This window comes from Mustela erminea, chromosome 1, assembly GCF_009829155.1.
Source record: "Mustela erminea isolate mMusErm1 chromosome 1, mMusErm1.Pri, whole genome shotgun sequence".
NCBI classification, from domain to species: domain Eukaryota; kingdom Metazoa; phylum Chordata; class Mammalia; order Carnivora; family Mustelidae; genus Mustela; species Mustela erminea.
In genome coordinates this window covers 125088365-125110742 of record NC_045614.1, presented here as the reverse complement: position 1 = coordinate 125110742, position 22378 = coordinate 125088365, and the positions used below count along the sequence as shown (strand labels likewise).

The following is a 22378-nucleotide window of genomic DNA, read 5'->3' as shown; positions in this document are numbered from 1 at the left end:
CACACACACACATACATACATATATATATAATCTAAGGAACAATAAAAAATATATAATCCAAGGAACTATATAATCTAAGGAACAATAAAAAAAAAACTCACAGGTTTGAGCAAGAGAATGATAATTGTCTTTGGATATCAGAGGGACTGATTAGATGCCTGCTTCTCTGTGTAGAAAATATTATGAAAATTGCGGGGAGGGGAACCTACGAGAGTGCACAGTTTGGTTTATAATGTCTAAGAGCATTCTAAAAAAGAATTATTAACAAAGAAAGTGGTTGCCTTAAGTAGGCATGTTTACACAATAATTATACAGTTTTGGAGTCCACTTGGGCTCTAATTCTAGCTTAACTCATAGGAGTGCTTAAAAGTTGCTATACACATTGTGAGATGGTGTGCTCACCTTGACATTGTGAATTCCAACACCACACCAAGCTGGCATCTATGGCAAGGTGCTCTGCATGGCATAGGAAGGTGGACTGGAAACCATTGAAAGGTTCCTCCAGCAGGAGCTCTCTCCAATGGTCTCTGCCCACTTCTGATCTGATGTTACTCCCTCCGCTCAAAACCCGCTACCTAAATCTCAGCTATCGTAACTACTGTTATTACATCTTCTTCTGATATTATCTTTCTACTAACTTGATCATCCTTGGTTTTGTCTTATTCCTGTGTGTGTGTTTAATAGTAGGCAAATCCTCTTGCAAAGCCTACTCAAATCCTTAGGAGGGCACAAATAAAGTCATTGGAAAACAAAGTAAAATAACATTCTATAGTTAATTATGAATGACACTAGAACAACAGTAGCTAATGTTCACTTAACCCCTATGAAGCATCAAGTTCTAAAGCAGGCCTTTTATATATATTATTTTATTCCATTCTCACAAGAATCCTACAAGGTAAGTACTTACATTTTAGTCCTCGTTTTATAGATTAAAAAAAAAAATTAAGTCTTAGCAAAGTCTAGTGATTCGTTCAAGGTCCCAATTAGTAAGCAGTTATCTATTCTAACAATTTTGCAACACAGTCTGCAACAATCTCATACTAATGGAAAGGTACTCCCATATAGTTTATAAAATTTGAATACTGAATATTTCAACACAGATCTTAAATATAGGAACTCCAGAAAACACAAATGAGTCACTTAATCAAACAGGTGACACATTGAGTTCATTTTGCCTCAATCTCATAGTTCAAGACACTACTGATTTCAAAAAGGGCCCTTAGAGTACCAGGTCATGTTTACTTAAGTCATCCTTGAGCATCAAATTAAAATTCCCAGCTTTCTCACATAAGGGTCCCGAGTAGGCAAATCTAGAGAAACAGATGGGTTACCTTGGGCTAGAGGAGGAAAAATGGGGGCAAAAGAGTGAGTACAAGCCTTCTTTTTGGAGTGATGAAAAGGTTCTAAAATTACATTACAGTGACGGTTACACCTCTGTAAATACACTAAAAACCATTGGATTGTACACTTCTAAGGGGTTAATTTTGTGATATGTAAGTTATACGATATAATAAAGCTGTTAGAAAACGGTTTCCAGGGTTCAGTATCAAGTGATCTCTAGTCACTCCACGTGGCTGCTGTCTTCCAGAATAAACATGAAAACCAGATGTTTTGATGATGAGAATAAAGACCATGCCTGTGAGGCCAGTGAGTTTTCTTTGGAAGCAGTAGTCGGCATTCATTACTCAAATGCCATTAGGTAAGTAGTGACTGGTATTAGCTTTTGACTTTTACCAAGCCAGAAAGAATGGAAATATAATTTAATTCATCATTACTAAAATGCTTTTAAGTGTACAGAATGAAATATAGGAAATAACAGCAACTGGGGCATCATAAGACCTCAAAAGGCCCAAAAAACTCTGAGTCAACTAGAACCTTGTGGCCTTGGGGACTCAATGATTCTTCAGCTATAAAATGAGGAGGGGGAACTATAAAGTCAACTAAGACTCATTTCCATCTTTCTTATTCCAGTTGAATCATTTCTAATAAGGATCATCTCACTATGGGACTTGTCCCTTTCTAAACAGCATCAGCTGCTTTTACAACAAGCAAAGTGTCAATGAGACACACTGGAAATCCATTGAGAGTGTCTTTCTTAGACTCATGTTTCAAGTGTTTAAGTGAGCTCCCTCCCACATCCCTTATGAAATAAACTATCTACCTTAACACTGGACTGGCTAATCCATTGACTAAAATTTTAAACCTGACACATAAAATCAAAGGGCAACTTCCTATAACAATGTATAAACATAGCAAAAACAATGTTCTCCAAAGTGAAATTATCCTGGCCTTTACAAAAATTGATCTCACCTCAAATCTAGCCTATTTCTCCCAATCTATTTTAATTTTCATTATAAAAATGATAATTTCTTCTTAAAAGGAACCTTAGGTTTGCAAACTATGTGAGAAAAATTAAAATCATTCTTAAAGTGACCATCTTAAATAGATTGTGGGTGACATTAACCTACAATTAAACTTTGGTACATCTTGTTCTCATTTTTTTCTCTCTACAATAGTTTTTTTTTCCAAATATAATCATGTTTAAAAATATTAATATGTGGAAAAATATATAGAGAAAAGAAAATATGAACTACCAGAAATTCCCACTTTCAAATAATCCCTAAACCGCTCATCCTTAAGGTGACCACAATTTCTGCTCTCCCTAAGCATAACACAAATAGGTGTATATATATATATATATATGTATTTCTTTTTAAGATTTTTTTTGACAGAGACACAGAAAGAGAGGGAACATTTGATTTCTTTTCTTTCCTTTCCTTCTCTTTAAACTTAGTTCCTTAATCTATGAGCTATGTTTTTAAACATTGTCAAAGCTTCCAAATTTATTTGTCACATGTTTAAGTTTTAGCAAAACTAGACTAAGTTATCTGTCCAACATTTTCAAATGCACATTTACATTTTTAAAGGAAATACACTTCTCACAGTCTTCTTTGAGAAGAAGACTTCTTTCCACTAAGCCTCAGAAAGCCTTCAGGACTAACAAAATAACCAGAGCTTTGATTACCAGCAGGAAATCCTAGTGGGCAGGGATACAGAGGACACTCCTCATACAGGCCAAATCAAAGTGAAACAATCTGAAGACCCAAGCCTTAGTGGTTTTATTATTTTAGCTTTTTAAAGTCTCAGAACTCCAAGGTTAGCTTAAGTACAAAGTTAAAACACAGTTTTCAGCGCTGTGGGTTTACACTCCAGGTGGACCGGTCACCATTCCACCATTCATTCAGTGACACTGGGCAAACTCTGCCCCTTGCCACTGGTCATAAGCAGAACAGGTGAGAAAGCAGGGAACAAGCTCACCTCCCACCCGCAGAAAAAGAACACAAAGGACATGTCCTGCTGACAGTAGGTCAACAGAAACACCCTGGAGTATGACAAGCAACACAGATGTCAGTGTTTATATGGCTGTTTCTCATTAATAAGAAATATTGGATGGGGCGCTCCCTGCTTGTGTTCCCTCTCTTGCTGTGTCTCTCTCGGTCAAATAAATAAATATCTTCAAAGAAAGAAAAGAAAGAAACGTTGGGTGATATTTCCCAAGAACATCCACTTCTCATACTAATTTTTCCCCCCACTAGAGCATTCCTCTGAGACACAACACTGTTACTGCTGTTACCTGCTATGACTTGGGATAAAGGGCATAACCTTCCCCAGGGCAGTTTCCTTCACCATAAAATGAGGAGAAAGACAACTGGCCTCTTAGGGTTGTTGTGAGGAGCACCTAAGAGGCTTAGGACAGGGACTGCCCTTGGGAAATGGTTTCAGCATTAGCAGTTGTTGTTGTTCTATTATTATTATTATTATTCCCAGCACCGGCTCTCCTACTCCCGCTAGGACTATAATAACCACCCACTCCCGCCAGAAATGCCGGAATGTAAAACTTAGGTGGAGTGTTTCAGAATGAAAGGGGGAACTGGAAAGGTCTGTGGTCAGATCAGCCTCAGGAGTCGTCTGTCCTCAGGCTTTGCAATCTGTCTGGGAAGTTAGTATTTACTGTCACCGTGAAACAGTGAGTGTCTCAGGTCGGGGGGACCACAATCCCTCCCCCCATCCACACCCCCATACACTTTCTGATACACCAGCACAAGATTCCTGTGCACCAGCTCCTTCAGTGAGCGGGGCTAAGCAAGGGCCCAGGGGTTACAGGACGCCTTGGTGGCTCAGTCAGTTAAGGGTCAGCCTTCCGCTCAGGTCATGATCCCGGGGTGCTGGGATCGAGTTCCACATCAGGCTCCCTGCCCAGCGAGAAGCCTGCTTCTCCGTCTGCCTGCTGCTCCCCCTGCTCGCGAATACACTCTCTGACAAATAAATAAATAAGATCTATTAAAAAAAAAAAAAAAAAAAAGAACCCTGATTCCAGGGGTTAGGTGTGAAAAAGGCAGTTGGTCCTGCTCCCTGGAGCCTTTCTGAAAATCCCACAAAGCCTGAAACTGCAGACCAGGAGCCAAAACCTCCCCAAATGGGCACCGTGAAGATCCAGACCAGGGGGTATAATGCGAGCCACCAGGGACATGAACGGATTTATCGAGGTTCAGCAGTCAGAAAGCGTTTCTTCTAAGATCACCTTTCCTCCTACATACTCATTTCTTTCCTCTGAGTGCCTACCTTCCACAGTCAGTCAGTGCTCCCATGCTTGGGGTGGGGGCCAATTCATACTAACACCATGTGTCTAAAGATTTGTCTCCAGCCTTGAAGCTCTCAGTGTTTGTCAAAGAAAATAAGGATCACGTGCTTCTGCGCCACCAGCTAGGTTCGTAACATTTAGGAAACACCAGGACTACTCCGAATACCAGCAAGAAGGCAGGCTTGGTCACAAGTGATCCGCTCAAAGTTTCACTTAACATTACATGGTATGCAACAAGAAAAATACCCGCCTCTACTAGATTTCAGGCAAAAGGCAGAGGCGTAACAAAACTAAACCAGCCCAGCGAGACGAGAACAAGAATGACAGCAAGTGGTCCCGACCTAGAGTCAGGAGGAAGATCTGCTTAGACACTTCATCCTCAAATTACCATTTCTGAGCACCCTACTGTACGGTCTTTTTTTTTCTTCCCCATGTTTGCAGGAAATTATTTTAAATGAATATTCTTTGGGAAGACCCTAAAATCTGGCTTTTTAGGGAGTTTCCCCTCTTATTATATACTTGTCACATTTCTTTATTTGTGCTTCTACTCAATAGTATTGATTGGTTCTCTCTCATTACAAGGCTGGGAAGCACTTGGGAACACAGAAACAGATCTCCCAGACAAAAATGAATTTTATGTGAGCTTTTTCAGACTCTAATCTGTGCCAATTAAGGAAAATAATTAATGAGCAAAATATTCTTAACATTGTTCTTTGTTAAGTGTGTGCCTGCGGGGCTCAGTGGGTTAAAGCCTCTGCCTTCCACTCAGGTAATGATCTCAGGGCCTTGGGATTGGCCCTGCATCTGGCTCTCTGCTCAGCAAGGGGTCTGCTTCCACCTCTCTCTCTGCCTGCCTCTCTGCCTATTTGTGATCTCTACCTATTGAATAAATAAATAAAATGTTTTTTAAAAAACCACACTGTTCTTTAAAATCATGGGACAGCTATAATCACTTTGACAATCATCTTCCTTTAAGTTTGAAATTAAGCACATTTAATATTAATAATATAATGGTGCAAATATGCAGTGAGAACATATATTAAGTTATAGCAGTCTTTGCTTTTTTTCCTTTTCCTTTTCTTTTTTTCTTTTCTTTTTTTTTTTTTTTAAGCTAGAATGACCTACTGGATTTGTTGTTAAAAAAAAAAAGATCTACAGAGGCAGGGGCAATAACTTAACTGGACTATTGTCTCTCAGGGTATAAAGAACAATCAATTTTGTAACTCTGAAATGACATGCGGCTGTAACTTTACAACTTCAGTTTCAGCAGATAGAGAAACTGTGATCCTTAAGGAACTGCGGTCCTCAAAGATTTTTTGAAAGTTCCTTTTTGTCTTTCTTTCCCCTCAATTTTATTTTTTTAGACAGGGAGGAACATGCAAGAACAGATCCTTTCTTAAGACAGGGTCTTGGGACGCCTGGGTGGCTCAGTTGGTTAAGCAGCTGCCTTCGGCTCAGGTCATGATCCCAGGGTCCTGGGATCGAGTCCCACATCGGGCTCCTTGCTCGGCAGGGAGCCTGCTTCTCCCTCTGCCTCTGCCTGCCTCTCTGTCTGCCTGTGCTCGCTCGCGCTCTCTCCCTCTGTCTCTGAAAAATAAATAAAATCTTTAAAAAAAAAAAAAAAAAAAGACACGGTCTTTCCCAGTGGGGGAATAAAGGGGCAGAATAAAGCAGCAGTAACAGAAGCGCACTTGCATTCTTTAGAAATACAAGTACATTACCTCGAAATAAGGCACACTTAACGTGAAAACAGACTATCCCGTAGAGTGTTCCAAACTTTCAAAAGTCACCCACTTTAACTACTCTTGCAGAACAATTTCACATGGGGTTGTTTTGGTGACAATAATAAAGGTGAAACTGCTCTCTAAGTCTTTAATGAAACTAAAGAAGATACGCTCTCAGCACTTACTGCTATTCACTGAATTTCATTTTCTTATACTATCAGCAATACTTCAGTGTCTTACAGGGCACACTCCATCGTCAGTGGGATTTACTCCAGAAGTAATCTCGGATTCCGAGGAATTACATAAGAATGAAAACAGGGACAAATAAAGAAGGGACTCAGTCCAGCTGGACCCACCTGTACACTCTGCCCACATCGACAGTTACTCGTGTAGTTTATGAGGCATTCTAGAAAAACGCCAGACTTTCCAAAGAGAAAATTACAGTGATATTCGGTTCATTTTAACTATGAGAAGTAGGCCCAAGGGAAAACTGCATCGGGCAATCACAAGGCTGTGAGGCACCACGGTTGTGGGCTGGACGGCAGCACACAGCTGCCTAGGGTTCAAGAAACCTACAATCAACCAGGTATAAAATCACAGTTACAAGGAGCAGATTTAATGGGGTGGGGGAGGTACCTAAAGAAAGGAATTCAGAAAAAGGAACTGAAAATGCTTACAAACAAGTACAAACTACCAATCCAACACACACATGCCATTTCATCCTAGCTTGCATGTGCCTTTAATATGGCCAAACAATGCATATATTATAAGGAGAATCCTAACCTCCAAACCTCCCCAGGAGCAACCAACTCACATTATTTTCTAAAAGAACACAGCAACGGCACAAATGCTGTGCTGACTGTCATATCGCCGGGGAGTACAGAAAGAAAATCAAACACATGCAGCAGAAAGTTCAAAATGTTATTTACTAACCTGGTGCCCCTGGGAAAGTAGTCGCTTCATACTGCTCTACACAAAGAATCTTTACTATGAAACTAATCTCCAAAGCAGCTGATAGCCCAGAGGGGAGGAAGCAGGCTACCCAGGGAATCCACAAACACAAGGAAAGCAGTTTGTTCCCAACTTGGCAACTTAAGTCATAGCCAAGCCCACAAAGCACTTCAGCCTATAAGCTTTAGTAATGAACTTGAAACCACTCCCCACATGTTAAAAAGACACTGGGCTGCTTTGAGAATGAAAACCCACATAACACAATTGAGCAAAGGCTTCAGGCTTCATTTTTGAACTTGCTGCCTAAGAAAATCGTAAGGCAACACTCACTCCCTTCTCCCTCTTTCGATACTGTATTAAAGCGAGTCGTTCATTTTAAATAGGAGGAATACAGTCTCGCTGCCCCCGCCCCGACTCCCTGCCCGCCGCCATTAGAGCCACAAAATGAATTTTACAATCTTGTCCAAGTGGTTAAGTGGTGGTGATAAGTACTATGATTTCATTTTACATAAGAGGGACATATGAAGTTACTATTTCTGAGAGAATCCAAGTCACATACTGTTTTCAAGTGGGGGGTAGCATTAATTAAGCCTAAAATCTCATTAATTATTCTAAAGTTCAAATCTACTTAAGTTCAAAAGGAATATTTTAAAGAACCTTCTAGGAACGCTGGGTGGCTCAGTCGGTTAAGCATCTGCCTTCAGCTCAGGTCATGATTCCAGGGTACGAGGACCAAACCTGGCATCATCAGGCTCCCTATTCAGTGGGGAGCTTCCGTCTCCCTTTTCCACTTGTGCTCCCTGGCTCCCTCTATCCCTCTGTCAAATAAATAAATAAGTAAATCTTTAAAAAAAAAAAAGAACCTTTTTTTTTTTTAAATTTGAGTGTAGTTAACACACAATGTTACATTAGTTAGAAGTGTATACCATAGTGATTCAATATTTCTATGCATTATGCTATGTTCCCCACAAGTGTAGCTACCACCCGAGGACTGGATTGTTCTAACTTATGATTTGGATTTCGTGTCTGTAAATCTAAAAGCCACTCATAATTCAGTTTCACCATCTACACTTTGGATATATTTAGGGAAAAAAAGACTTTTTGGCAGTATTATAGTTTTTTTTTTAATAGTTTAAAATGAAACTGAATAGGTTTCTCCATGGTTTCAAATTAAGAAATTTGAATTTTATTTCTCATTCTAGAAATATGCATTTGATAATTTCTTGATGGCATTTAGATCTTAAAACAGTTCATAATGTTCCAGCACATTGCTCAAGAAATAATGAAAATCCATGCTCTGCTTTGTAACGGAACGTGTTCACAGTACCATATATACAGTCATACAGTCTGCTCCTAGTTTTTAATTCCAAGGACAGTTTTAATTGTCATGGCTTGCTTCCATGATTTCCACTTTGTTTAAAGAAGATCTATTTAACAAAATGGTCAAGATTACCTAACTCTGTTGTTTCTTCTACGCCAAAAGATCAGACCAAACTTTCAAGGAAACTCGATTCACTGGCTGCGAAACAAGATTTACATGTATTGCCGATAAAATCAAGTTACTCAAAACCTGTGAAACTTAAGCCATTGGCATATAAGCACAACAAGATCAGGCAGGAAAAACCTGGAGACTCCCTGAGATCTCACACATGCCCCCACTTGCCTCCCACACCCACTCCCAGGACAAGATTCAACAGTTTCTCATGGGGTCACTTTAGAATGACAGGGTCAAGACAGTCACCTCAGTGAGAAAATGAGAGAAGAGGCTGACGCCTTTAAAAAGAGCCAGAACCCCACCTGGTGGCAAGACCAAGAAAACGCTGGAACAGTTAAACCTCAGGGGAAATACAACTCTGAAGCTGGAAGAAAAACAAAAAAGCAGAAAAGGATCCATTGTGAGTACATTAATGTCACACACAATGTGTGGTGAAGGTCATGGAAAGTTTTCCACCCCCCACGAGAGCAGAATATTTCTTGAGAATACGAAAACACTCAAGCAAAAAAAAATAATAATAATTACTATTATTATTATAATTACTATTATTATTATTATAATAATAATTACTATTATTAGTAATAATAGTAATTATTATTTTTTTTTTTGCTTGAGTGTTTATTAATAATAATAGTAATTATTATTATTATTACTTTGAAAACCATCTCTTTCATGTGGATCTGGTCTATAAACATATATAATGATTTACATTCCTGGAAAAATTCTCTGATAAGTAATATTCATCTTTCCTTTACCCAAAAAGCTGTGATAAAAATGCCTGTGAGGTCAACATCATCTCTGAAATGGAAAAAATGTGGATAAACCCCAACCTAACCAGATAAGTACTGGTGGGGCAGTGTCCATCACTTTGTTAAAAGGCTGTATCCCTAAGACTGTTCCTGTCTTTCATCAAAAGTATTTCCTTCTGGGGCACCTGGTGGCTCAGTGGGTTAAAGCCTCCACCTTCAGCTCAGGTCATGATCTCAGGGTCCTGGGATCGAGCCCTGCATCATCATCAGGCTCTCTGCTCAGCAGGGAGCCTGCTACCCACCCACCCCCACCCCCACCTGCCTCTCTGCCTACTTGTGGTCTCTGTCTGTCAAACAAATAAATAAAATCTTTAAAAAAATATATATTTCCTTCTGCTTGATCTATTTCATATAAGTCAGCATAGTCTCCTAGAGGGAAGGGGGGTGGGGGGATGGGTAAGTCTGGTGGTGGGTATTAAGGAGGACACAGACTGCATGGAGCACTGGATGTGGTGCATAAACAATGAATCTTGGAATGCTAAAAAAATAAAATTAAATTTAAAAAATAAACGATTATCCATAACGGAAAAAAGTTATTTCTGCAAACAATCCATGTATAATATCAACCTCAGTGGAGATAAAGAATAGTTAAATTCTGAGTTTCGAATTACACGGGAGTAATAAATGTTAGAAAAAGATAAAAGTGGAGTAAGATGTGATTTTTAAGTAAGCCCAAGCCACACTACTGAAACTAAAACTAATAATACTAGCAGCTACTATTTAAGCTTTTACTACAAGACCTTAAGTGGTGGGCAAGGTTCTAAACTTCTTCACAAGTAGTAAATCATTTAAATCTCACCACTGTTTTCTTATACCAGTTTTATAGATGAGAAAACTGAGGACCCTAAAGGGTAAGTACCTTGCCAAACCGTGAGTGGTAAAACTGGGATGAGAACCCAAGCCGTTTAGCTCTGATGTAAATGCTCCTAACCATGTACTTTATTAATTCCGCCCTCCTGAGTGCACACCACTTGGGAAATCCTGCCAGATTCTGGGCAGATGCAAGGGAGGAGCAGACGGGAGAGAACTGTTCCACTGACAGTCCTCACGATGGTGCAGAGTGGGAAAGGCTCTGGACCCAAGAAGCCACACAACTGAGACCGGGAAGCTTCATGGCAGGTAAGCAATCCCCAGCAGAGGGCACCCACATAGTCTTCCAAGGCAAAGAGGGAAATGGGGAACCATGCGGCCACTGGAGGGACCACAGGGAGCAGAAGAAAACGCTGCAAGGGCAGCAGGGGTGCTCTGATGTGGGTCTCACAGAGGCAAAGAGGCATCCGGAGAGTTTTAACTGGAGGGTGTCCAGATATGCACATTGGAAAGATAAGTAAGGAGCCAGGCCTTGTAGAGTGAGTAGAAATTAAGAAGACGGTTCAGGTACAGGAAGGGGCAGACCAGTGCTTTCAAATGTACAAGCTTACACTTTCCCAAGTGTTACCAAGGAGGCCGGGGCCCTGATGCCGGCAGCAGGGGTGCTCGCTAGCTCTCTTGAGGAAGCTAGGTTCAGGGCCTGAGCCACACAGAGTTTGTTGAGGCCATCCGCAGAGCTGGGAAACCGGAAAGAGGAGCAGGCTGGCGGGAGGAAGAGGCATTGCGGAGCCAAGCCCAGGAGCCGGACTTTGGAGGCGGAGCTGGAGGTCCCGCGGGCCAGCCAGGGTGGACTCGCAGGAGAGAGGGCTGGAGCTCCAGCTCCTGGCCTGCACAGAAGGGACCCAACTCGCAGACACTGCACAGAAAGGATGGAGGACTGCGGCTGGAGGGCGGCAACAGGGCACAAATGAGTCTGCCCCGGAGAGCACGGGGCATAAGAGTAAAGGGAGAAGATTTGGATTTTTTTTTTAAAGACTTATTATATATTTTAGAGAGAGTGTGTGAGCATGTGGGGGAGAGAGGTAAAAGGAGAGAAAATCCTGAAGCAGGCTCCTTGCACGGAGTCCTACACAGTGCTGGAGCCCAGGACCCTGAAATCGTGACCTCGGCTGAAGTCAAGAGTCGGAAGCTCACCCAAGTGAGCCACCCAGGCACCCCAAGGGTGAGGTTTTAAGGCAAGGGGTTTCTGAAGACTTTGGACAGAATTCAGGATGGAGATGGGGAAATTGTTCGTTTCAATTTTTACTAACCACCAGCTGAACTTGAGCGTTCCCTTCCACTATAAACGTAGGCAATGATCCACAGTAAAAGTAGCCAGACCTGTGACTCATCACAGTAGAAATCAAAGGTGCCTTCATTTCACATCACAGTTATTGCAGACAACTCAAAGTATCATTTCCATGCATCAGTACATCAAATTAGAGGAGTTACTACATCTGCCACTCGTTCCTGATATGTAATGTGTTAATAAAGGATATATATTTTACTAGTACATAGTTTTTGGTGTATGGGTAACTGTATATCAGTAAAATTGGTTTCCTTTGTAATCCAATGCATTCTAACTTTATGCATTTAAGTTTAGGCATTTAATTTTATGCATTAAACATTATTCTGAAAAGGAACTCATCAACTTTACTAGTATGCCAAAGGCACCCACAGTGCACACACAAAAGTAAAGAACATCTTGGGGCACCTGGGTAGCTCAGTCAGTTAAGCATCCAACTCTTGATTTTGGCTGAGATCATGATCTCAGGGTCATCAGATCAAGTCCCACTGTGGCAAGCTCCCCACTTGGTGGGGAGTCTGCTTAGATTTTCTCCCTCGGACCCTGCCCCTGCGCACACTCGCTCTCTCTCACGTGCGTGCTCGCGCTCTCTCTCTCTTTCTCTTAAACACAGACACACACACACACACACACTTTCTGTCTAAAATCAATAAATAAATGTTTTCAAAAAAGGAAAGAACATCTATCTGACTTAAGGGGGGAAAGAAGAAAAAAAACGGAAAGGTATTTTTAAAAAGAATTCAGAAAAGTAAAGAACCTAGTATGAGATGATTCAGTATTCAAACCCAGTAGCTCTGACCTGTGTTCCTCCACCAACTGCACACCCTAAAAATACTACATAAAAATACTCCATGCCTTCATTTGCGTCAGCCAAGTGCTTTCACAAGTATCAGCTCATTCGCTCATCACAGAGATCCTGAGTAGGAAAAGTCAACCCCAAGGGCATGAAACTTCAGAGAGGTCACAACTCAGGAAGATGCCACACCTGGGGTGTGAGAAGATGCAGTATCTCTCGTCCTCACTCTATGGGGTTGCAGCTGTGAGCCCAGAAGACTGTGTGAAATCTATGCCTTTTATCAGATCAGCTAGAACCTGACCCAGAGAGGAGAGGAAGGGAACAGTGAGTGCCGAGCCCAGCAAGGGGATCTTGCTTCCTTCCAGGCTTCCATCTACAGGCAAGGCTAACAATTTATTTGGATTCTTTGCTCCAAGCTCTTTTATTTTGTTCTCATTGGTGATCCAGAGTGTGTTACCAAATTTACAGTATTTCAACTATTTAATTTTCCTTTGGCTATAACCAGAACAGAAGCCTGTACTTAAGCAATTAGTTTGAAATTAGATAGACAAGCTAAAACAATGTGCTCTCTGTTCTCTGCTAACTGTGCCCGCTAACTGGCATTCATTATTTAATCTGTGACGCGTGTTGCCAGGGCTGCATTAGTAACAACGCGGCTTATTGTCTTCACATCCATTCTCTATTCTGCAACATTTGTCATGGCTCATATCTATATTTTATTTATTTTGCTTCCTTCACAGGGTCATTTTCTTAACTGCTACCAATTGCTCTAAACTATATTCTAACCCCCAAAAGGTAATGACGTTTTGGAACTCAGTAATGAGAAGAAACTTAAGGTGCAAGTATAGACACCCTTTTAGATTACTGCAAACTTACACAAAATTGTATCATTAAAGAAGATTTTATTTTACAGTCGACTAAATAACCTATTTTTAATTTTTTCTTATAACCTGATCAATTCACAGATTACTTGGCATCTTCTCATATAATGCCATGCGGTTCCTTTTTCACAATGGGGCTTTATATGACTGATGTAATATGGTCTTCTGAAAAAAACCCACAGAAGTTGACTATTTCTTAACATGTGTATTAAAACATAAATTAATATGCTTATTAATGGACCTTTAATTTCTAAGGTCCCTATTCCTTCTTTCCATAATAAGGACCCATAGTTAAAGTGGTTACTTGCCTTCTACTCACATTAGAATGGGAATTAGAATGGGAATTCTTGTGGGTGAAAACAGAAGTTCAAAATTGGTTTATAGACTCTGGGAACAGAATGGAGCCCTCCTGCTCTTGCCTCTCCATGGACACGTGGACATGTTGGATACACAGAGTCAGCATAGCCACCCACTCTATGTGCTGTGAAGAGTAGTATCCTGGCCACCTGCACGGGGGTTGGGGGGAGAAGGGACTGAAAGCAAGCCTGTGATGTTACCTTCTGTCCTAACCTCCCAGAAGCACTTGCGCTTGCCCAGTCTACGTAGCTGGAAGGATCCCCGTGCCCTGGCAGTTCCTGTCGCCTGAAGCCACCTGCTCTTGTTCCTACCCTGTTTTCTTTACATTGCTCTCAGACAGCTTCCTCATTATACTTCTCCCACCAGTCACAAAGGTTTGGTCAATTTTTCACACCCCCTAATTCTTCCCCGATTCGGGTTTATGTCATTGCTCCACCTGTGATGCCTTTCTCCTTCCCAACCAGTAAAAGAGTGAAACACTCCCCAGCTTTTCTAGGAGCAACCCAAATCCACATCCTTTGCAAATCCTTCTCAGATCACCTGGGATTAGGGAAAAAAAAAATCATTTTTATTTATCACACCTAGAACAATCAGCAGCAAACATGTTAGACAACTAATCATGCCTGATGAAGTTCCCATTGTTGTCTGGACTGCTTATTTAAATATCCTATGGCATTTAATTTTCACATAGTTGTATCTGTTTCCTCTAACTAATTTACCAATAACAGCAGATCATAGGTTACACCTCTAAAATCGACCATTGTAGAAAGCATACACCAGGCAAATTAATTTTACCTTATATAGCATTCATATCTATTTGCTGATTATGAGACTTAATTCATTTATGTTTTTAAATAGTAATTATAATAACAGCTATCACTACACTATCTTACTATACACGATATTCTTATGACGTTCACATCTGCCCTATGAGGTAGATAACCATTATTTTGCCCATATCTCAGATGAAGAAAATGGGGCCAACAAGGTTAACTTGTCCATAGTCATCCATTCTACATATATTTACTGAGCACCCATTATGTGACAGGCATTGTTAACAGCATTTAATGATTCCAAGGAGAAATTCCCTTTCCTCAGGGAACTTGTATTCTATTGGGACAGACGGACTACCAACAAATAAATACCAAACCAGATAATGCTAAGTGCTAGGAAGAAAACCAAAGCAGGGTGAGGGACTGGAGAGTGATCATCAGGTAGGAGGCACACTCCTGAGGTAGGGTAGTCAGAAAAAGCCTCTCTGGGGAGATGACACTTAAACAGAGACCTGAATGGAGTAGTGTAACAAGCCATGTCATTATCTGGGGGAAAGGTCCCAGGCAAAAGAAACAGAAACAGCAGAGGCCCTGAGGTCAAAACAAGCTTGGAGAGTTCAAGAACCACAGAAAGGTCAGTGCAGTCAGCACCCTCCGAAAGAGAGAGCAACAGAAGAGAATGAAGTCAGAGAGATAACAGGGAGGTCTGATCATATAAAGCTCTGTAAACCATTGCACAGTTTCCAACCCCCCAAAATATAATGGAAAAGCTCCAAAAGGTTTTTAATCAGGGGAGTGAAATACTGTGACATTTTAAAACATTATTCTAGTTGTACAGCTAAAGAACAGACCAAGAGAAAGCAGATTATGTAGAATCCCACAGTAAACCCCGTGGGGGATGTTGGTAGCTTGGACTGAAATGACGGCTTTGTAGGGAGATCTAAGGTATACTGTGAAGATAGAGCCAAGAGAACATTCTATGAGGGTTGTCAGTCTTCTGTGTGGGATGTAAAAGAAAGATGTCAAGGGAAATTCTAAGACGGGCATATAAGTAAGCAACAGGGATAAAAGTCCAAATACTGAACTGGAAACACAGTGGGTGGTGGAGAGTAAGGAAGAGCAGTATGTTTTAGAGGAAAATCAAGAGTTCCTTTCTGCATGGATTAAGTTTGATACACTTTATTTAAGATTGTATTTATTTATTGAGAGAGAGAGAGCACATGCAAGTGGAGGGAGGAGGAGAAGGAAAGGGAGAGAGAGAATCTCAAGCAGACTCTGTGCTGAACATGGAGCCTGACACAGGGCTCGATCCCATGACCCTGAGATCATGACACAGGGCTCGATCCCATGACCCTGAGATCATGACACAGGGCTCGATCCCATGTCCCTGAGATCATGACCTGAGGTGAAATCAAGAGTCAGACACTTAACTGGCTGAGTCCCTGATAGACCTTTTAGATACCCAAAAGGGGATCAGTAGGATGTTGTATCTGTAAGTCTGGGGTTTGACTATATAAGGCCAGGATTCTGAACTGAGATATAAAATTGGGAATCCCGTGGCTTTAAATAACATATTTACGCCATCTGACCTATTGAGAATGGACAAAGCACAGGAGGTTAGAACTGAGGCTCAGGACCTTCTAACATCTAAATGTTAGGAAAAAGAGAAGGATATAGCAAAGGAGGCCAACACAGAGCAGATGGGAAGAAAAGAGGGAACGCATGAGGAGACAGAAGCCAAGTGAAGAAAATGCTTCAAGTATAAAGTGACCAGTTATGTCGAGGCAGCTGAGAAATGAAGAAAGAGGAAGACTCAACTTGCCACTGGATACAGCAACATGGAGGTCACGGTGATGAGACAAGAGTGGTTGCAGGGGAACTGGGCACAAAAACCTAAATGGAGTGAGTTCAAATGAGAATGTGACTACATGACATTGCTGAGAGAAATTAAAGATCTAAATAGTGGATATATCATATTCATGATGATAAAAACTAAATATTGTTAAGAAGTCAGTTTTCCACAAACTGATCTAACAGATTCAGTAATCCTAATCATAAATATCTCACTGGACTTTTCTTTAGAAATGGACTAGCTGATTCTAAAATGTGTGTAGAAATGCAAATGACCTAGAAGAGCCAAAGCAATCATAAAAAATAAGACCAAAGTTGGAGGGCTTATACTACCTGAATTTAAGGCTTTGACTATTAAGTCTACAGTGTGATACTGACAAGGAATCAACAAACAGATGAATGAAGACCCACATTTATATGGGCATTTGAATTTTCACAAACCAACAGAAAAAGCCAATAAAGGAAGAAAGGATCTACAACTGATGCTAAAACACCTAAATTCCTGTATGACAAAAATAAATAAATCTTGACCCTTAACCTTGTACCATGTATAAAAATTAATTTCAGATGGATCAGAACCCTAAATGTAAATGTTACAGCTGTAAAGTTTTTAGATATGACACAGAAAGGAATAAACACAAAGGGAAAAAAAATTAGACTCCATCAAAGTTAAAAATTTCTGTTCGTCAAAAAGACACCATTAAGAGAATGAATAGGTAAATCTCAGCCTGGAAGAAAACATATGTAAATATATGTAAATCATATATCTGCCCAAGGACTTCAGTAAAAAGAGAGCAAAACATCTGATGGGAGACTTCACAGAAGAAGATAAACTAATGATTGATAAGCACAGGGAAAAAATGCTCAATGTTAATATTTATCAAAGAAACTTGGGGCACCTGGGTGGCTCAGTGCATCAAAGCCTCCGCCTTCGGCTCAGGTCATGATCTCAGGGTCCTGGGATTGAGCCCCACATCAGTACCTCAGCTCAGCAGGGAGCCTGCTTCACCACCAACTCCCCCTCCCGAGGCCTGCCTCTCTGCCTACTTGTGGTCTCTGTCAAACAAATAAATAAATAAAATCTTTAAAAAAAAAAAAAAAAAAAAAAAAAAAAGAAATTTAAATAAAAAGCACAAGGAGATATCACTACATACATAAGCACCAGAATGGAGAAAATCTAATGCTGGCAAGAAAGTAGAACAATCAGAATTCTGACAGACTGTTGGTCCAAGCGTAAAACAATTCAACCATTTTTTTAAAAGTTCTGGCAGTTTCTTATAGAACTAAACATATACCTACCCCATAACCAAATAATTTCATACCTAAGTGTTTAGTCAAGAGAAAAGAAAACACATACACAAAAAGACGTTTGTGTTTGTTCATGGCAGGTTTATTCGTAATAGCCCAAACTGGAAAGAGCAAAAAAAAAAAAAAAAAAAAAAACGAGAAACAACTGTGGCATAAACAATGGGATAATAATTAGCAATAGAATACCTAATGACGGAACGACACGGAGCAACAGAAAGGCATGAAATAACACATGACATGGATGAATCTCCAAAATATTACGCTGGGTGAAAGAATTTACAAAAACGAGTACATCCTGGAGCATGAGGGAACTTTCTGTGGTGACAGTCATATTCCATACCTTGATAAGGGTCTGGATTGCAGCAGTGGTGTGTGCATTCATCAGAACTCTGAGTGGTTCACTCCAGATCCGTGCAGTTCAGTGTATATAAATTTTACCTCAAAAGAGAAAATGATTAAACAAATACTGACCTGAATTTAACTGGAGAGATTAGGACAGACTCTACTGACGCCTGCAACTTAGTTTAAAATGTATCCAAACATAAGATGTATTGATCAGAGGATAGGGGATGGACAGATGGCAAGATGTGCATTAAAGCAAATAAGACAAAACAGAATCTCGGTGGTTTAAACTTAGAATTCTTTCAACTTTTCTATATGTTAGAAAATATTCATAATAAAATGCTGGGCAGGGGAGAGAGTAAAAGATAAGGAATTGGAGGCAGTGAGAGCAGACAATTCACTCAAAAGAGTTTTGTTTTAAAGAGGAACAGAGAGGGGTGCCTGGGTAGTGGTGTCCGTTAAGCGCCCAACTCTTGGTTTCAGATCAGGTCCTAATCTCAGAGTTGTGGGATCAAGCCCCGAGTCGGGCTCTGCTCTCTGCCCGAAGTCTGCTTAAGATTCTTTCTCTCCCTTGCTCTGTGCCCCTCTCCTGCCCCCACCCTCTCTAAAATAAATGAATCTTTAAAAAAAAAAAAAAAAAAAGAGGAACAGAGAGGTAAGGCAAAGCTGGTGAGAGACAAAGGATTAAAAGGTGTCTCTTTAAAGAAGAGACATATCACAGAATACTTGAATAGTAAGAATGACCCAGCAAAACGGGTAAGGAGGATGAAGCCAGTGGGAGAATCCTGATTGGAAACCACGTTCTGAACAGACAAGAGCACAAGACGTGGTTGAACAGGGCTAAGGGGACCTCCCAGGAGCACACACAGCTCATTCACGGCAAAGAGCAGGCCTTCGGGGGACAGAATTATGTGTGAAGACAGAAGGATTTGGCAGTGGGGAGAGGAGGTGCTGCTCTTCTGACTGCTTCTAGTTTCCTAGTGAAGTAAGCAGCAGAATCATTAGCAGAGAGAGAGACAAGAGGAGATATTAGAGGTTTGAGCACAGAGGCAAAGGTGTGAAATAGCCACTTGGGAGAGGGAGAGAATGAATTTACTGGGAAATGTGGTAGGATGGCCAGAGAGTGCTGCGTATCACTGGAGAGGGGGGACTGGTCATTTTAATGTCATCAGGGGAGTGTGTGTGTGTGTGTGTGTGTGTGTGTGTTTCCCAGGTACACTCAGCTGTTTGGAAGAGGAGTGCAGAGTAATACCGGTACAAACCCAATTTTTGCCAGGATTGGGTTTGGCAGGAGAGTAAGGCAGAGGGAGGAGAGGGGCAACACAATGATCATAGACAAAAAGGTGAGGAGGGGAAAGGCAGAACACAAGGATCCCTGATGGAAAGCAAAAAGGTAGCCGTCAAGGGCTAGAGGTAAAAATCAATCTGGGGATATCAGAAGTGAGCAGGAAAACTGGTAAAGGGTAGAGCTGGGATTTGAACCCACATGTCTGACTCCTGTGTCCACTTTCCTAACTGTAACACTCTCCAGCATCTTCAGCCCTGTGGCCTCTATGACTCTCTGCACTTAGTGTATGAACCAATTTGGTCTAAGAGTCTTACACACCATTTGCCCTCATTTGCTGAAACATAGTTTCTATAGAAATGTTCTTCCTTTTCTTTTTTTTTTTTTTTTAAGATTTTTATTTATTGGATAGACAGAGATCACAAGTAGGCAGAGAGGCAGGCAGAGAGAGAGAGGAAGGGAAGCAGGCTCCCCGCTGAGCAAAGAGCCCAATGCAGGGCTTGATCCCAGGACTGTGGGATCATGACCTGAGCCGAAGGCAGAGGCTTTAACCCACTAAGCCACCCAGGCACCCCAGAAATGTTCTTTATTTTCATGGAATGGGAAATACAAGACTAAGAATTGGTATGATTTTCCATCCCGACTATTGACTGGGAGATAAAAATTTATTCTCCTGTCTCTTAACACATGCCTTCTGGCCTAATATTTCCCACTCCTAAGAAGAATGAGTCGCTATTTGGAACAAAATAAATAGAACATTAGAAGGATTTGAAGAAACTAGACTCGAAGTAATTATTTCAAAAGAAGTTATTTTAAAAACATTTAAGCACTGGGGCGCCTGAGTGACTCAGTCAGTTAAGTGTCTGACTCTTGCTTTCAGATCAGGTCATGATCTCAGGGTTATGGGATGGAGCTTGGATCAGATTCCACGCTCAGTGGGGAGTCTGCTAGGGTTTCTCTCTCCCTCCCCTCTGCAACTCCCCCTACTCACACTTGCACACTCTCTCTCAAATCAATAAACAAAATCTTTTTAAAAATTTAAGCATTAAGTCCCCTCACTCTCATGGAAAAAAAAAAAAAAAAGATGCCATTCAGAATTTTAGATGGACTGCTAACTGGAATTTTGAGAGACTGTTTTAAGGTCCCACACACTCACTAGCATTTAAGCACTACAGGGAAAAGTCCAGATTCCCTAGCCTGGCCTTCTGCTATTCAAGCCCAGCATTTACCACCTCCCCTCCCCTGCACAAACATCATGTCCCAGGCAGGTGAACACCCCTTCTGCCTACAAGACCCCTCCAGCCTCACCTCTGAGCTTCTGTTCTTCCTGCTCCCTCTACCCAGTTCACCCCTTCCACCTGCCCAACCTCTGCCCATGCACATCCTCTCACCCTTCAGGTTCCAGCTCAAATACAGACTCCACGCCACACGGGGACCACAGCCCTCTGGGACAGCCAACGCTCTACATTTATCTCTTCAGATGTCTATCTAGTCGTATCCGTAGCATAGCTATTGGGTACCTATAGAATCTATCTCCTTCCCGAGAATCATCTAGTATCCCAACCTGGAACGTTCCATAATTTATCTTTTATTGGACTCTGAATGCCTCACACTGTGCCTGGCATACTAATGAACCAATAAACAGCTGTTGACAGGACAAGTAAACATTTTAGAGCCTCTAATCAGGAAAAGTTCCACACAATGGTAGGTGTGTCTAAATAAAGCTCAGCATTCTGTGCCTGGTGGTAAGTTAACTCAGAGGTCCAGATTTCTGAATTGTGGGCTATTGCCAAATCATCATTCAAAAAGTTTACCCCAGGGGTGCCTGGGTGGTTCAGTGGGTTAAAGCCTCTGCCTTCGGCTCAGGTCATGATCCCAGGGTCCTGGGATCGAGCCCCGAATCGGGCTCTCTGCTCAGCAGGGACCCTGTTTCCTCCTCTCTCTCTGCCTGCCTCTCTGCCTACTTGTGATCTCTGCCTATCAAATAAATAAATAAAATCTTAAAAAAAAAGTTTACCCCAACTTAAATGTCCATCGGGAGGTTCTAACTATGTATGTACCTCACCTGTATAATACCATTGTCCAACAGATGCAATGCGTGAACCAAAAATGTGAAAACCACATATGTCATTTTAAATTTTCTAGCAGTCACATTAAAAGGTAAAAGAAACAACTGAAAATAATTTAATGACATTTCATTTAACTGAATTTGTCCAACAATACAAGGTAATTTCAACATCTGATTCATATGAAAGTTATTAAGGAAATATTTTACATTTCTTTTGTACCCAATCTTTGAAATCGAATGCACATTTTACACTCAGAGCACACTTCGGTTTGGACTGGCCACATTTCCAGTGCTTTACAGCCACATGTATCTGTACCAAACTGGACAGCACAGATCTGGATTATCCTGAAGGACAGAGGCTGCTTCTTTTCAGCCCCATGGTCTCCACAGTGATTTCAGTACCACAAGCATGTAAACTCAAGTGTGTAAAAGGACCATGCTGGCACAGCATGGACCAGGCTTGCAAGCTGGCAAGGACCGGCTTGCAGCATAAAGGGTTCAACAGCTGCCAGCTACCGCTCCTTTACGTGCAACAGATGCTTAAGAAATGCCTCTGGGATTGAACTTCCCAGGTGGAAACGGTGCTACCTTATTAAGGCCATCAGGCTACTCCCCAAGAACCCCTGTGACCCTAATGTGGTCTCATGGTCTCACCTTCTCATAGTATAAGAATATTTTACTCACCAGCAAACTATCTGAACGACATGGAAATAATAGCTTATTAAATGAACAGTATCCTGGTCTTCATCGGGCCCCTGTGAGTTTAGTTTCTAGCAAATGTCTAGGGTTCATTGACCCCTGATGAATTCATGAAAGTGGATTTCTAAAGCTGCAAAGCTGAAGAAAATATTCAGGAAGCTAGAACCATGGAGGAGTCGATTTAAACTGGCAGGGCAGACCGACCCGACCCTGCGTTCCTGCATCAGAGATTAGTAAAGCA

The 22378-nt window shown here is 41.2% G+C and overlaps 1 protein-coding gene across 7 annotated transcripts in view; it reads right to left on the bottom strand.

Moving 5' to 3' along the window:
- PLD1 (phospholipase D1) overlaps nt 1-22378 on the bottom strand; it is a 198148-nt gene that overhangs the window by 150499 nt on the left and 25271 nt on the right. The window contains exon 1 of one of the 7 annotated variants that reach the window (XR_004285288.1): nt 18084-18157. The exons of 2 other annotated variants lie outside the window; for them this stretch is intronic. Coding sequence is in view for 3 of the 5 variants with exons in the window: in XM_032341333.1 (XP_032197224.1) it covers nt 18084-18121 (38 nt within the window). In the remaining 2 variants the exon portion in view is untranslated. Of the gene's footprint in view, nt 1-7300; nt 7478-18083; nt 18173-22378 lie in introns of those variants that run through there. 4 more of the 7 variants (XM_032341333.1, XM_032341344.1, XM_032341340.1 and 1 more) reach the window with 4 other exon arrangements.